This window comes from Seriola aureovittata, chromosome 20 (assembly GCF_021018895.1).
Source record: "Seriola aureovittata isolate HTS-2021-v1 ecotype China chromosome 20, ASM2101889v1, whole genome shotgun sequence".
In the NCBI taxonomy this organism is placed as follows: domain Eukaryota; kingdom Metazoa; phylum Chordata; class Actinopteri; order Carangiformes; family Carangidae; genus Seriola; species Seriola aureovittata.
The window spans coordinates 19,001,721-19,015,558 of record NC_079383.1 but is presented as its reverse complement, the minus strand read 5'-3'; the positions used below and the strand labels follow the sequence as shown (position 1 = coordinate 19,015,558).

Below are 13,838 nucleotides of genomic sequence, written 5' to 3'. Positions count from 1 at the left end.
AAAACAAGAAGCTGGCAAAAAAAAAATCTAGATTAAGACACAGGAAGGGATTGTTGTTGAGAGAGTGAACGATCATTGCCCTAATATTTTCTCCACGAAGACCTCTTTCAGTTATGGACTACTCATGCAGCACTTTTCCTTTAAAGACAAACACCATTAAGCTGCGTCTTTCATCTTTGATCCTCCTGGTCGCTCGTTGTCAAGGTTAGCCCTTCCTCACTTTTAGTTATATTTAAAATGACTATGCAACCTTGGATCGGGACAGAATGCAACTTTCTAAGGCGCCCACTCAATCACATTTATCACTACAATAACACAGCAAACACAGCCATGAACTTTCACAATGCTAACTCAGTGATATATGACTGCACCTCTGCCCACTACAGACAAACTGTACACAGGTAAATTGTAACTGAGTCACAAGCTACAAAGACAGGCGCAGTATTTGTTTCCTGTGTTGCTGGGTGGTACCTGATTTATTGAACATAATAACGACATGTCTTGCACATATATTTGTCTGTGTGTTTCTTAATGTGTCTGTTAGTCTATATTAGCTTTGTGTGTGTGTGTGCGTGTCTATATCTGTGCTAGAGGGTTAATTTCCCACCATTGCTCCTGAAACCCCATCGCCACATGGAGCCTGATTTAATATGTTCTACCAGTTACATCAGCGTTCATTGTAAATCTCGCTTTTTCCCCAGAGCCAAGACCCTCTGGCAACCATTGAACTTATGGTCTTGTGAACTTGTGAACCCTGCAGTTATACACAATGGTTGAACGGGAGCAGTGAGACCCAGGAGAAAATGGCATGGCGTTGATCACAAAGTGGAATGGACTTTGCTGCCGTTGCCTCCTGTTGTGAGAGTGGAAATCACAACAAGTGGCTTTTGATAAGATGGCTGTGGTGACTGAAGGAAAGCATCACTAAAGCATGGTCAGTGTGTAGTATGTATAGAAAAAAATAAGCTGCTAAAGGTACTAATCACATGTTTGGCATGAATTACATTATACAGTGGCAAGAAAAAGTATGTGAACCTTTTGGAATTTCATGGTTTTCTGAGTAAATTTGTCATAAAATGTGATCTGATATTCATCTAAATCAAGGGTATTGACAAATATAATGTGTCTTAAATAATCTTTCATGTATTTATTGAGAATAACCAAAAAATCCTCATAGTGCTTGTGGAAAAAGTATGTGAACCCTTGAATTAATGACCTCAAAAAAGCTAATTGGTGTCAGGTTTTAGCATACCCGGAGTCTCGTTAAGACAAAGAGTTTGGGGGTGTGGACTAAAGCTACTTTGACTGATAAAAACCCCTCAAACTTTTGAGGTTTTTTTGCAAAAGAAGAACACATTTATGTGAGCCATGCCTCACAGAAAAAGAGCTTTCAGAGGATCTACGATCAAGAATTGTTGATTTCCATAAAGCTGGCAAGGGTTAAAATGCGATTTTTACTTTAGACTTTAGAAATTCACCATGCTACAGTTAGGCAAACAATCTACAAATGGAGACACTTTGGGACTGTTGCTACTCTACCAAGAAGTGGACGCCCAGTCAAAATGACACCAAGAGCACAACAAAGACTCATCAATGAGGTAAAGAAACAACCCCCAATGACAGCCAAAGATTTGAAGGCATCATTGGAACTGGCTAACATCTCTGTTCATGAGTCTACAATATGTAAAACATTGAACAAGCAGGGTATCTACGGCAGGACACCACGAAGGAAGCCACTGCTTACTAAAAAGAACATTGCTGCACGCCTGAAGTTTGCAAAAGAGCACACTGACACTCCACAGCGGCACTGGCAAAATGTTTTGTGGACTGATGAAACTAAGATTGAACTATTTGGAAAAAACAAACAGCACTACATTTGGCGTAGAAAGGGCACGGCATATCGCCATGAAAACATCGTCCCAACCGTAAAGTATGGTGGAGGAAACCTCATGATTTGGGCCTGCTTTGCTGCAGCAGGGCCTGGCCAGCTTGCAATCATTGAGGGGAAGATGAATTCCCAAGTTTATCAGAGAATTCTTCAAGATAATCTGAGAATGTCTGTACATCAGCTGAAACTCTAGAAAGTGAGTTATGCAACAGGACAACGACCCAAAACACCGGAGCAAGTCCACAACAGAATGGTTCCAGAAAAAACAAAATCTGCCTTTTGGAGTGGCTCAACCCAATAAAAATGCTATGGATTGACTTGAAGAGAGCCATACACATGAGACGTCCAAAGAATATGGCAGAGCTTAAGCAGTTCTGCCAGGAAGAATGGGCAAAAATTCCTCCTCAACAATGTGCAGTTCTGATCCAGAGCTACAGGAAGCGCCTGGTTGAGGTTATTGCTGCTAAGGGGGGGGGGGGGGTCAACCAGTTATTAATTCTAAGGGTTCACTGCCATTTTGAATGTTGAATGAGTGTGTTCAATAAAGACATGAAAGATCTGATTTTTTTTCTTGTGTTATCATTTTAGACACATTATATTTGTCAGTACCCTTGACTTAGATGAAGATCAGATCAGATTTTATGACAAATTTATTCAGAAAACCATGATATTGCAAAAGGTTCACATACTTTTTCTTGCCACTGTATATAATCAAACTACATTATATTCTTTCACTGCTTTTCTTCACCCTGCCTCTGGGAGGCAAGATGAATGAAATTGGCCTTTTCCACAAACATGGCCGTATTTACGTACAATAAATAATAATAAATAATCATTCTCACTAAAAGTGTTTTGTGTAGCATTATAAGGTGTCTAGTTGACTACATCTCATTACACAGGTGCTGGGACAGCAATCATTTTCACAAGATTGTCACAAGACAAGAGATTTAAGATCACTAGCTGACAAGCTAACGGTAAATCCTGAGCTCTTAGTGTATCATGATTGAATACTGTTTTGCCAAAGGACACAGCTGAAAGAAAAAAGAACTGACTGTACACCTCCTGCCCTCCTCCCTCAGGAGTATGTTAAGGCCAAAAACAGAGGTAAAAGGAAAGTAACTAAAAGGAAATATAAGACAACTGTTTGCTAACAAGTTCAGCAACTTAAATGTTATGTTCAACAACAAGTCCGATGCTATTCATAGGGAAATGACCAAAGACCTAATCCACTCACATAGATTTCTCTTGCAGTAATGTTCATGGGGTTTAAAGTTGCATGTGGCAGCTGGATTTAAAGCAGATATTTTTGCATAAATTAGACACACTATTAAAAATGCAGGCTATATCTACATTCCTTAAAATGTGTCTGACTCAGACAGCTGAGCTGACCAAGTAAGTTAGAATTTGTACCAGTTATTCTGTTAGTAATTTCCAATTCAAACCCTGACAGCGTGGATTGAACAAAACTTAATTTTGGGGCAAGTTAATGCAGTTTTATGGTTTCCTAATTTCACCAAAGAGGCAGCTATAGCTGTGTTATACAATAGGTCATTTTCCTCTTTCTTTCTTCATGACTCTATAGACAGAAACTAATCCACTCGCCTCAGGCAGAATAATCATTAAAACTGGGTCAAGGAGCAAGGCAGCCAACAGTATTAAGATCCATGGGATCTTAGGTTACACATCATCTGTGACACTGAGCTGAGGCTCAGGTCGCACTGACTGCCGGTGATCCAAGACTCATCAGCAGTGCATCCACAAAAGGACAAGATATATTCTAAATGGCATGGTATAGTAAAATCGAATTATCATAGATAAATGAAATAAGAGAAAACGTACATGAGCAGTCAGTGTTCTACTAAAAGAAATGCATTCAAGAGATGACCTAATGTCAGATGATTCTACGATCTCTGCAGTGTAACATTTAAAAGTTTGTAAGGTAAGGTATTAATTCAAAGTTAAACTTGACAAGGTGATGAAGTTTCTGTGAATGAGCTGTGAATAGAGCTTCTATTGCCAAATCCACAGTGGGATGACTGAACCCCAACCTATTGACTCCTCCTGTTCATATTTCTCTAATGGCTAATGGTTAAGAAAAGTTTGTCAGTGTAAAATGTCACAAGTACACTATGTGTCCTCGAATTCCAACTCAAGGCCCCACAGAAGCACTATACTGTTAGATGCATTGTGAGGTAAGGCAAAACTAGATTCAGCCGCTTTATATTGCAGTATATTGCTTTAGTTCTGCTTGCAAACCCCCCCCCCCAAAAAAAAACAAACAAAACACAACAACCGTTAAGTGGGGCAGCAAGCTAGACACTAATGTGTTGTAGGGCTTTATTCCGAAGCATATCAAAGCAAAAAAAGGTAGGTTTCCTCTCTGACACTATGTGCAAATATTTTGTCAAAGCCACATTTGCATTTTGTTCATGTCACTTATTCTTTTATTGGTTTGATATCAGGATTAGTTCTTGATTTAAAAGTAACCCTGGTTATAGTATATTGTAACTCCAGTTGTAGCTGAATAATTACCCTCATTAAATGGAAGTCGACTGACCTTTGAGTTGGTGGTGAATTATACGTTGCTACGTTCTGCCTTTCAAATGCTAAGCAGACAGTGATAGACTGCGTTCTGCTTAAACTCTGACCGAGTTGATGAGACAGATTAACACTGTGCCGCCATGACATCCTGGTTCTCCTGTTGGAAATGCGAGAACCTTGAGTTAAATGTGCAGGAATTATAAACGCTGGCATTTTTAGCCTGTCAATACTGGGACTCTCTGTGATTTGAAAGCTGCCAAGATGTTAGTAATGTCTCCGCTGTGTAAATACACTGGAACATCTGTATTACTGCTTCAGGAAGATTCAAACAATAAAAACTATTTCCTGGGAATACACTAAATACAGGACAGTGCATTTAAATACAAAGACAACATTGATAATCAGTCGGCCATTCTTCTCCGGCAGCGGACTGCTTCGTGTTTTGAAACCTTGAAATATTACATGTAAATGGCAACAAAAAAAATGTTTTGAATTTTTTTTCTTATTGCAAATAGAAAAAAATGTCTGGTCTTTTGCTCCCACACATGAAGTCCATGAACTCTATATGTTCAGAAGAGATGAATTTTATTTTTGCCAAACTGCCAGGTCTCAGGATGGATCTTGCTGCTTCTCTGGGTTTCTCATTAAAGTGCTCGCAGCCACTTTTCTGTAATGACAGCGGCTCTGCAAAAACTCTATTGGAAGTCCTTTGTTATTAACTGAAGTCTTAGCATTACTTAACCTGGGGTCCTTGAGACACACAGACCTTGGCAAGTGGCCACGCTTTCCATTAAAACAACACTATGACAGACAATCTGACCTTTCAAGTCTCTTATTACCCCTTCACTCATGAAAGTGCATTGCTCCTGAGCAATATTTTACAGTGGTGGGTTAAGAAACGATGAGCACACACTAAAAGTATGAGATTTTCCCAGTGTTGTCCACAACAGTGAGGAGGACCTGCTGTCAGTCATACGTCGACACAAAACAGCTGCACTCCTGTCTCTGGCCATTCAGAAACAAACACAACTATCAGACAGAAGAGAGCAATACAGCTACATTATAAACATACAATCACTGACCTGCATTCATTCTTGAATTTAATTCTTTTAACAATACAGAAACAGCCTAAGGCAAACTCTTTGGGAAGTGCAAGTACCTGAAAGGTATGTCAGTACTTTGACATGAAGATCGCACCCCTGAACTCCCAAGCCTGACCATTTCTGAGCCGTAATACCTCAGATAGTCTCAGCTAAATCTCTATGGAGCTCGTCAGTTAATTTAGAAAATAATTGAGAAAGAGCTGACTTCCTTGAACCTGGGCCCATTTGACACAGTGAGGTGGTTAGCCTTTTCCTCAACCTCCCCAGTCTATTAGAGTTGATACCATCACACTATCCACCTCTTTGTCTGGCTGGAAACTTCTAAAGGAGGACAATCTCCTGGGTGAACAAAAAGGATTATAGAAGATTACTAAAGCGCTCTTCAATCTCCAGCTTCAGGAATCTTGGTTTTTTTGGCCCATCCAATACGATGTTATCCCTGTGTGTCTGCACTCTTAGCATTTCTGGAGAAAAAGGTAGATAACATCAAAAGAAGCCACTACAATAATCACAGAAATCATAATAGTACATGACTTCTTTTTACTTTACAACGATTCTCCCTTTTATATATTAGATCATATATCTGATTGAGAATAATTGGTTGGACTCATCGAGGCTTCATCACAACTGATTGACCAAGTGACAGTGTTCTCCTTCATCTAACCTGCAGTAAGACTTAATCCATGAACCGCAGAAGGGAAAAAAAAAAAAGTCTTGATCTGTGTCAGCTCCTTCAATAAACTCGAACACTCACAAATCCCAGATCAGCAGAGAAATTAGCCTATTTAGGATGCAAAAGGGACTTAGGGGTTCTGCAGTGTGTGAGTGTGCGTGCGAGTACAGATGTGAGGTGGGGTTTTTTTTTCTAGGGGGGGGGGGCAGTCGACTATGACACTCTAGAGGAACAACCTTGATGTCTCTGCGGGTAAGTGACAGATGCACAGTAGTGATGGGAGAGACAGGAGTTACGACCCGACTATAAAAAGGATAAATGCAGCCGCCGCCTAAGATGTACTTTTGCTGAGATATAGAAAGCTCTTACTAAATCTGCTGGCTTGCACTTTTGAGATTTGCAAACCATGTAATCAAGTAAATCCAATGCAGTGAATATTCCTTAACATAGTTAGCATGTCACTTAGCTTGCCACATCCCCGGACTAGTTGTATTTCCCACTGACGGAGGGAGTGATATGTACACCCAGGCACCATTTTGAACTTTCATCCTGTGTGATTTATATTCAGTGAGCAGATAGAGGTTCAATCCGTCTGTCTAAACTCCCTGTTGTCCTTGTGCACCTGCTCTTGTTTTCGACCAAAATCCCCAGACAAGTCCGACACGAGCAGCAGGCAGGAGGTTCAGGATCCTACTGAAAGGACACCTTGCCAGGATTTGTGATTGTTGTTGGAAACTCTTGACTCTCACAAACATCTGTCACCACCCAGCTTCTTTGTGAAATGCGACACTGTTCTGAGGAATCTTACAGGATTAGTCTGACATTTTGGTCAATATGCTTTTGTGCAGAGTTAGCCGTGAAGCTACACCCAGCAGCCAGTTAGCTTAGCTGGGATGTCGGGCACATAATCCCCAAACACAAATCGTCATTTTTATACTTTGGTTTCTGTGTATAATAAGCAAACAAGATATAACTTATTAATTAACACTTTAATAGCTGGTAGGTAGATTTTCCTACCTAACAGCCAGGGTAACTGTTTCCTCATGCTAAGCTATGCTAAGATAAGCTAGCCTTCTCCTGGTTCTAGCTTTATATGACTGTGAAAGTGGTATTGATCTTCTCATCTTACTTGAAGTAACACAGCAAATAAGTGTGCTTGAACATTAGCTTCAAATCCATTTCTGGGATATCACAAATGATTTCCTTTTTTTATTGGTGATGAATATATTAAAAACTTGCTTCTAAAGCTGCCGCCTCCACATGCAATAACTCTGAGTCGAGAGGGCGAGTAGGGAACCATAGTGAGTTAAGGGTATGCAGGTTTTTGCTCCAGCCTCATGCCACACCAGGTGATTTCGCTGATTAGTCTCTCCACTCGTTCTGAATGTGTCATAATCAGCGGCCTGCGTTGCTGCAGTGTGCAGCTGCAATGAAAACCTGCAGAGTTTCTGTGCCTCACTAACTAACAAGTGGATGATCTAGACACACCACTAAATGGCATCTCACTCTGCTTTATACAACGCCAGGGACACCATCTCTTTTTGAATTTGCACAAATATGCCTATGATTTACCTTGGCTATGTTACCATTCTGAATGGCATTTTTAATGCAGTATTACTTAAAACATACATACAAGCTCTGATCTGTCCCTGATAACATCTCATCTTAACATTCTGATTGTGGTTCTCAAACCTTTTCACATCAATTATCCCTTATCTGACACAAATTAGACCACAGACCCCCCACCACCACTGCAGGGATATGTCCAGGGTCCCCCATCTGATAAAATGTAAATTTTTGCTTTTAGATGTTTAATTACAGAAAGTTTATACAGTCTGTCAGTCTCTTACTTATGGATGGAATTATAGTGAAAAAATGTATTCCCCTTTTTGCCGGGGGCCCTCAGGAATCCCCTCAAGGACCCCTGAGGGTCCCCACTTTGAGAACTTTGTCTTAGTAAATATAAAATCATGACACAGCTACTCCATTTAAATGTACGAATTTTGCCTTACCCAGCACCTATACTTTGGCATTTGCTCTTTAATGGAATAATGATTTTTTTCCATAATGAAATCAACAGGACCAATAACCTGCCACACTCACCATTAAACCTGCTTCTCTTAAACTGTAATCCCAACACTGTGGAGGACTTGTTGAGCGCTATGCAGATGTCAGATCATATCAAATACACTGATCAATTTGAATGATTATGACAGAAATGTAAAATCTCTGAAACCCCAGATACACCTGCACTGTCACAACACTGTTGCAGACAACTCAGTCATTTTATACTCAACCCTGGAGTAACAACTGAACACAAAATATTTTTGCAACGGCAAATTATTACAATGCAGCGAACAAGCTGCCACATCTGTTTTCTGTTGCTCACACACTTTCCGCCCTCAGCCCCTTCCATCATTATCAGTTGTATCAGTTATATTTCTGTCTTTACAGAGTCTGTGCCATGCTCATTTATTTCTCCGCCGAAGTAAATCTAATCCTAAATTCTATCTCTCCTTTTTTTTTTTTTTTTTTTTTTTGCATGCTGCATGACACCATCACAGATGTGTCAGTTACAATTTTACATCCATGACTGAATCTTATTTCCAGTGGAGACGAGCAGCTGCCTTAATGTGGTTCTCTGAGTTAATTAGTCAGTAAGGAAGTATAAACTCTGAGTCATAATCTATTGAGCTATTAACGTGTCTGTCTCAGTTATCTGACTTGGAAATGCAGAACGTCCAATGGAATTTGCCCCTGGTTTGCTGAAATATTTACAAGCGACTGTTGGTTCAGTGTCTAAAACATGGTGTACATGTAGAAAAGTAATATGAATGCTCATTTAGAAAAGTGAGCCCTTGTAAAAATGTGTATTTGTATTGTGAATTGTAACTGCAAATAACAGCAAACATGCATTGTTTTTGCCACTAAACATACCGAACCCGTGGTTTAGCTGTGGAGTGGTAACACAGCTATGCAATATTTCAGATTTTTGTAAGGCATAAAGCCCAAACATACTGCAGCAATATCCACAGATGCTCCTGAGTGTGATTAGGGACATTAAGATACACGTTTTAATTTTAACATCTGCAAAGGCAACAAGAATACTTAGGGTAAAAGTTTCTGGTCTGTGGTTGCTTTGCAGAGGCAGCCTGTTATATCAGCACTCTGTCGTGTTATGAGCCATAAAAGTTCTATAGACTGTAAATGCCGTCAATTTAGCGCTTAGTCCAATTTTCCGACCAGTCATACAGGTCTGTCATTTCACTGGTAGGTTTGAGATGATGTTATCAAAACCGCTAAGCCAAGAAGAAGAAAACAGGTAAAACTGACCACTTTGTTGCTTGCTGGGGATTTGGGTCAAGCCTGAGACGGCCCTTTAGGGATTCCTTCAATGCCATATGTTCAGGCCAAATGCTATCATTACCCTCTGTCCTTAAACGAGCTTTCCTTCTACCTCATGGGTCTTGTAAAATCTGTCGCTGCTGCATGAGGCCACCAGACCAAGGTCAAATTGGGAGAGGTAGATTTGCTCATGTGTGCGTGTGCGTGTGTGTTTGTGTGTGCTCTTTTAATCCTGCTAATAACACACCAATTCCCCACGATGGTGTATCTGCAATTTGAGCATGGTGGGAGCCAGGTACATGCGGATATGAGGAGGTGTAAGCAGGCTAACGCACTGTGAGACAGCTGCAGGAGCAGCTTCAGCTCCCCAGTGTGGTGCTCGAATATGGCAGCACGCCAACACAACTGCTTTAAGACTTGGGCTTAGCATATTAAAGGATCGCATGCAAGCGCAACTCCCTCCATGTGCACATTTTCCACTGACCACTGGAGTTCCTTGTCCTAATTTGAGGGAGGAGGGTGGTTTGCCAGTGGCGAAAACAACAGCCGACTTATATAAATTAAAATGTGTGGGTGGAATAGTGCTTTTGCAGGGAGTGCAGCTGGCTAGGCCTTCGATCACATCCCAACTCCTCTGCATGCCCCACACTGAATTATAATGCAGACAAGATGCCGAGTCAGCTCAAGCAAAACAAGCCATCTGATGTGTCCAGAAGCACATCACATAGAAGGAAAATAACGCCGGAATAAGAATTTTTAGAGTCAAAATGTGATTTTTGAAAATAGAGTTCAACTATAGCAACATATAGTTGATTGAACAAAAAGCCAAGTTTGCATTCTAAAACTGGCAACGCTTCGGCTTCACCACACCGCTGTGAAATTGCTCCATCAATCCCCACCGCCTTTTCCCTCGAGGTAAAGTCAAAATATTCAGCAATTCATTTGTGTTGCTCATTCAGCAAAGACTTCATGTTTTACATGGGCGGCATAGTCTCAAAGGGGCCAATAGTTGTTCCAGACAGCAATGAATCAATTCATAAAAGTGGATTGTTGTTCGTGTTAACCGACAGCAGCAGCAGCAGCAGCAGCAGCAGCAGCAGCAGCAGCAGCAGGAGCAGAAGCAGAAGCAGAGGCAAGGCATGCGCGACTTCAGACACGAGCGTGCATGTACACACTCACTTTGTGAGACAAAGAGAGATCAGAAATAAATAGATATGCGCACACACTCGTAACAACACATTTTTTTACATCGTATAAAAGTTATATGTCTTGCACTTTGGAGGCTTTATTAACATTTAATAGTACTAGTAGAGGTCTCTCAGATAAAAAAAAAAAAAAAAGAATTTTGAAAAGAGTTGCCGCTTGTTGTGCCCCCCCCCCCTTTTAAAATGTAGGAAACAATTGCTTTATGAAGGCATCTCTACAAATGTCTCCTTTGACCCCTGAGGAGTTAGTTATGGCCCACAAAGAGCGGATTGCGTGCTCAACAATACAGCAGGCGTATGAGTAGTCCATAACTCTGCCGCGGCTGCTTTAGCTTTTATGATGTCAGACGTGCTGCAATAACAGAACACCATGTTCACTGCAAGAAACATATGGCGCTCGGATCTGACAGCGTTGATATACACATCACTTTAGGAGATCAACAATAGAGATTATAACAAAGTTATTACCCCCCATTTATAGTTATTGTTACCATGCTTGCAAGAGCGTGGGAGCTCACTTTGTCTGCAGTAATACCACACCTGTTTTGGGGTCGACGGAGAAATATGGCTGTCCTTGTAGAATACTGTAGACTATTCTGGCACTGTTTCCATAGGTGGGGTCGTCAGCGTCCGTCGCGGTGACTTGCAGCACAGACGTGCCTGAAAATGAACACAGCAGAATTATTTCCTGGTAATTGCAGGTTCACAGTCAATCACAGTCACAGGTTTTCAAATTCTCAAAAAAGAAAAAAAAAAAAGGTATATTGGTTTAATTGTGTAACGGCTACGTGTTGAAAATCTCCTAGCAACAGACTCTGGTGGTTTTGGAGAATTACTGAGCAGAAAATCTGAATATGAGATTGCAGGGTTAGAGGGACAGAGATGTTTAAAATGCTGGACACATCTTCTGCCAGACTTTGAGCTTTAAGAACAGTCACCTCATTTAACCCAAAGAAACAGATCGCTGCCTAATACACATGCTGATTTAGTATGCTTTAGTAATTGAATACAGATATTATGGTTAGCTACCTAGCTACGCGCTAACAGGTTGCCATTCTGGGAACATAATGGCAACCTGTTAGCTCGTCAAAAAAAAAAAAAAGAAGCAGATAAATGAATATGTAATATATAGTATAATAGAGCAAAATCCTATAGAAACACATTCATTGACAGGCACTGCTGCACAAGAGCTGACCGCAGTGTGTGTGTGTGTGTGTGTGTGTGTGTGTGCGTGCGTGTGTGTGTGTGTGTTTGTGTGTGTGTATTAGTTATGTGTCATGAAAGGATAATTACTGGACATTTTCTCTGATGTTAAGGCTTTAATGGGGAAAATGCTTTGAGTGCAATCACCGGCGTTCGGTTTTCAAGCTGTTTCCATTGCAAAAAGGCAGAGGAGAACAAAGACAAACGATGATAAAACTTAGAGGGATGGCTTGTTATTTTCGCTGTTATTTAAAAATTCAGTGTAAGAGCCATTGTGGTTCAATTTAACACTTCAAGTGTTGCTCAAACAGCATTACAGGCTTCATTAACCCATTATAATTGCACGATGAGTGCATTGTAATTGCACTACAAGCTTATATAATGGAACATTATATGTTAAAAATCATGGTATGATTGCTTTAGGAGACACATGAGTTATATGCTGGCCTGTAAATCTTCTGGACACTCGCTTTGTTGTTTTCCACTGAGGAATTCAACTAAATTAAAACAAGAGAAACTCGCTCCACTGTGTCACACCAGATATGACTTCTTTTTTTTTTTTTTTGTTCCTCGGAAACCTGAAGGAGCAGCGAGTGAAATGCCAGCCATAATGAACCATGCACTCCACAGTATGCTTGGCCACTCTGAATCTCCGTCAACCTTGAAGCAAAAATTGCACTGGGAATTATTTGGACTTAATCATTTCAGGGATTGTTTTTTTTTTTTTTTTTTTTTTTTTTAAGCCCAGCTGGTTCCAAATCATCTGTCTAGAAAAACTTATTAGTTAGTACATAATTCAATTGATGAACTTTGAATTGGTCTTCGTTAATGGCTTAAGTAACGAAAATGCTCATCTGTGACCTCGTATCATTAATATTTCTGCGCAACTCCATATAAATCTCAGCAGAATTAACACCTCTATCATTATATACACATACATATTCTTTTGTTTGTCAGGTTTCCCAAACTGTGGTAACAGATTTTATATTGTTGCACATTCTGCCTGATAATGAACTCATTATGTAGTCCTAATAGACTGCACTCACAACACACTTAAACTGAAGTGTTCAGCTACTATATATTTGGACCTATTAAGGTGACAAGTGCAACATTAACAGGTCTGTTTCCAGTCATTAAAATGTGAGCACTCAAAAGTCAGTATATGCACACATCTGCTGAACATTAACTTTCACTAAAACTCTGCCAGGAGTTTGGTCTCATGGGTGTTAAGGTCACAGTTTCAACTTTTCCTTCATGTTGCAGACTTTTTCTTGAGAATAAAGACACTTTACAATGACACCACATTCGTCAAAGGTTCTCACATGGTGGCCACCACCTCACAAGACTGTTCTGACTCATAAGAGGCAGTCTAAAACCTCTAATGCTAATTTCTAGCAACTAAAACCATTATTACAATTAAGGAATTGTCGGTTTTAACCCCTTTAACACCCAACCCCTTTTGCAGCTGGGACACCTCATTTAAAACAAATGGTGATGGTTAAACCCTTGCAACGAATTTGACATCAAGTCTTCTTCTTCTTTCTTACATTATTGAAATGTCAAACATTCCACCTTGCACTTTATCTGGATTATTTTACAATGGCTGTATTCTTTTTGAAAATGGCCACAATTACAGAGAAGCAAAGAATCTGGTCGGTACATAGTATAATACATGTTCATATTCTTTCCATAGAAAGTTTTAGCAGCTTGCGCGCAGAACAGTTGATGTTAAAGGTTTAACGAGAAAGATATCCAATACTATAAAATGACTTCTGAGTTATGTGCAAAAACATTATGAAATATGCACTCAGCTCGACATATCCAGATCATCCTTTCAATCATAAACCTAGTCACATCCTGTGTCCCATTTTTTACATCTA

At 40.2% G+C, this 13,838-nt stretch overlaps 1 protein-coding gene across 3 annotated transcripts in view; it reads right to left on the bottom strand.

Moving 5' to 3' along the window:
* Nucleotides 1-13,838, bottom strand: part of LOC130161233 (cadherin-18) — a 190,554-nt gene that overhangs the window by 31,669 nt on the left and 145,047 nt on the right. For all 3 annotated transcript variants that reach the window (XM_056364372.1, XM_056364373.1, XM_056364371.1), the window contains exon 4: nt 11,296-11,415. In XM_056364372.1, coding sequence (XP_056220347.1) covers nt 11,296-11,415 — 120 coding nt within the window. The remainder of the gene's footprint in view (nt 1-11,295; nt 11,416-13,838) is intronic.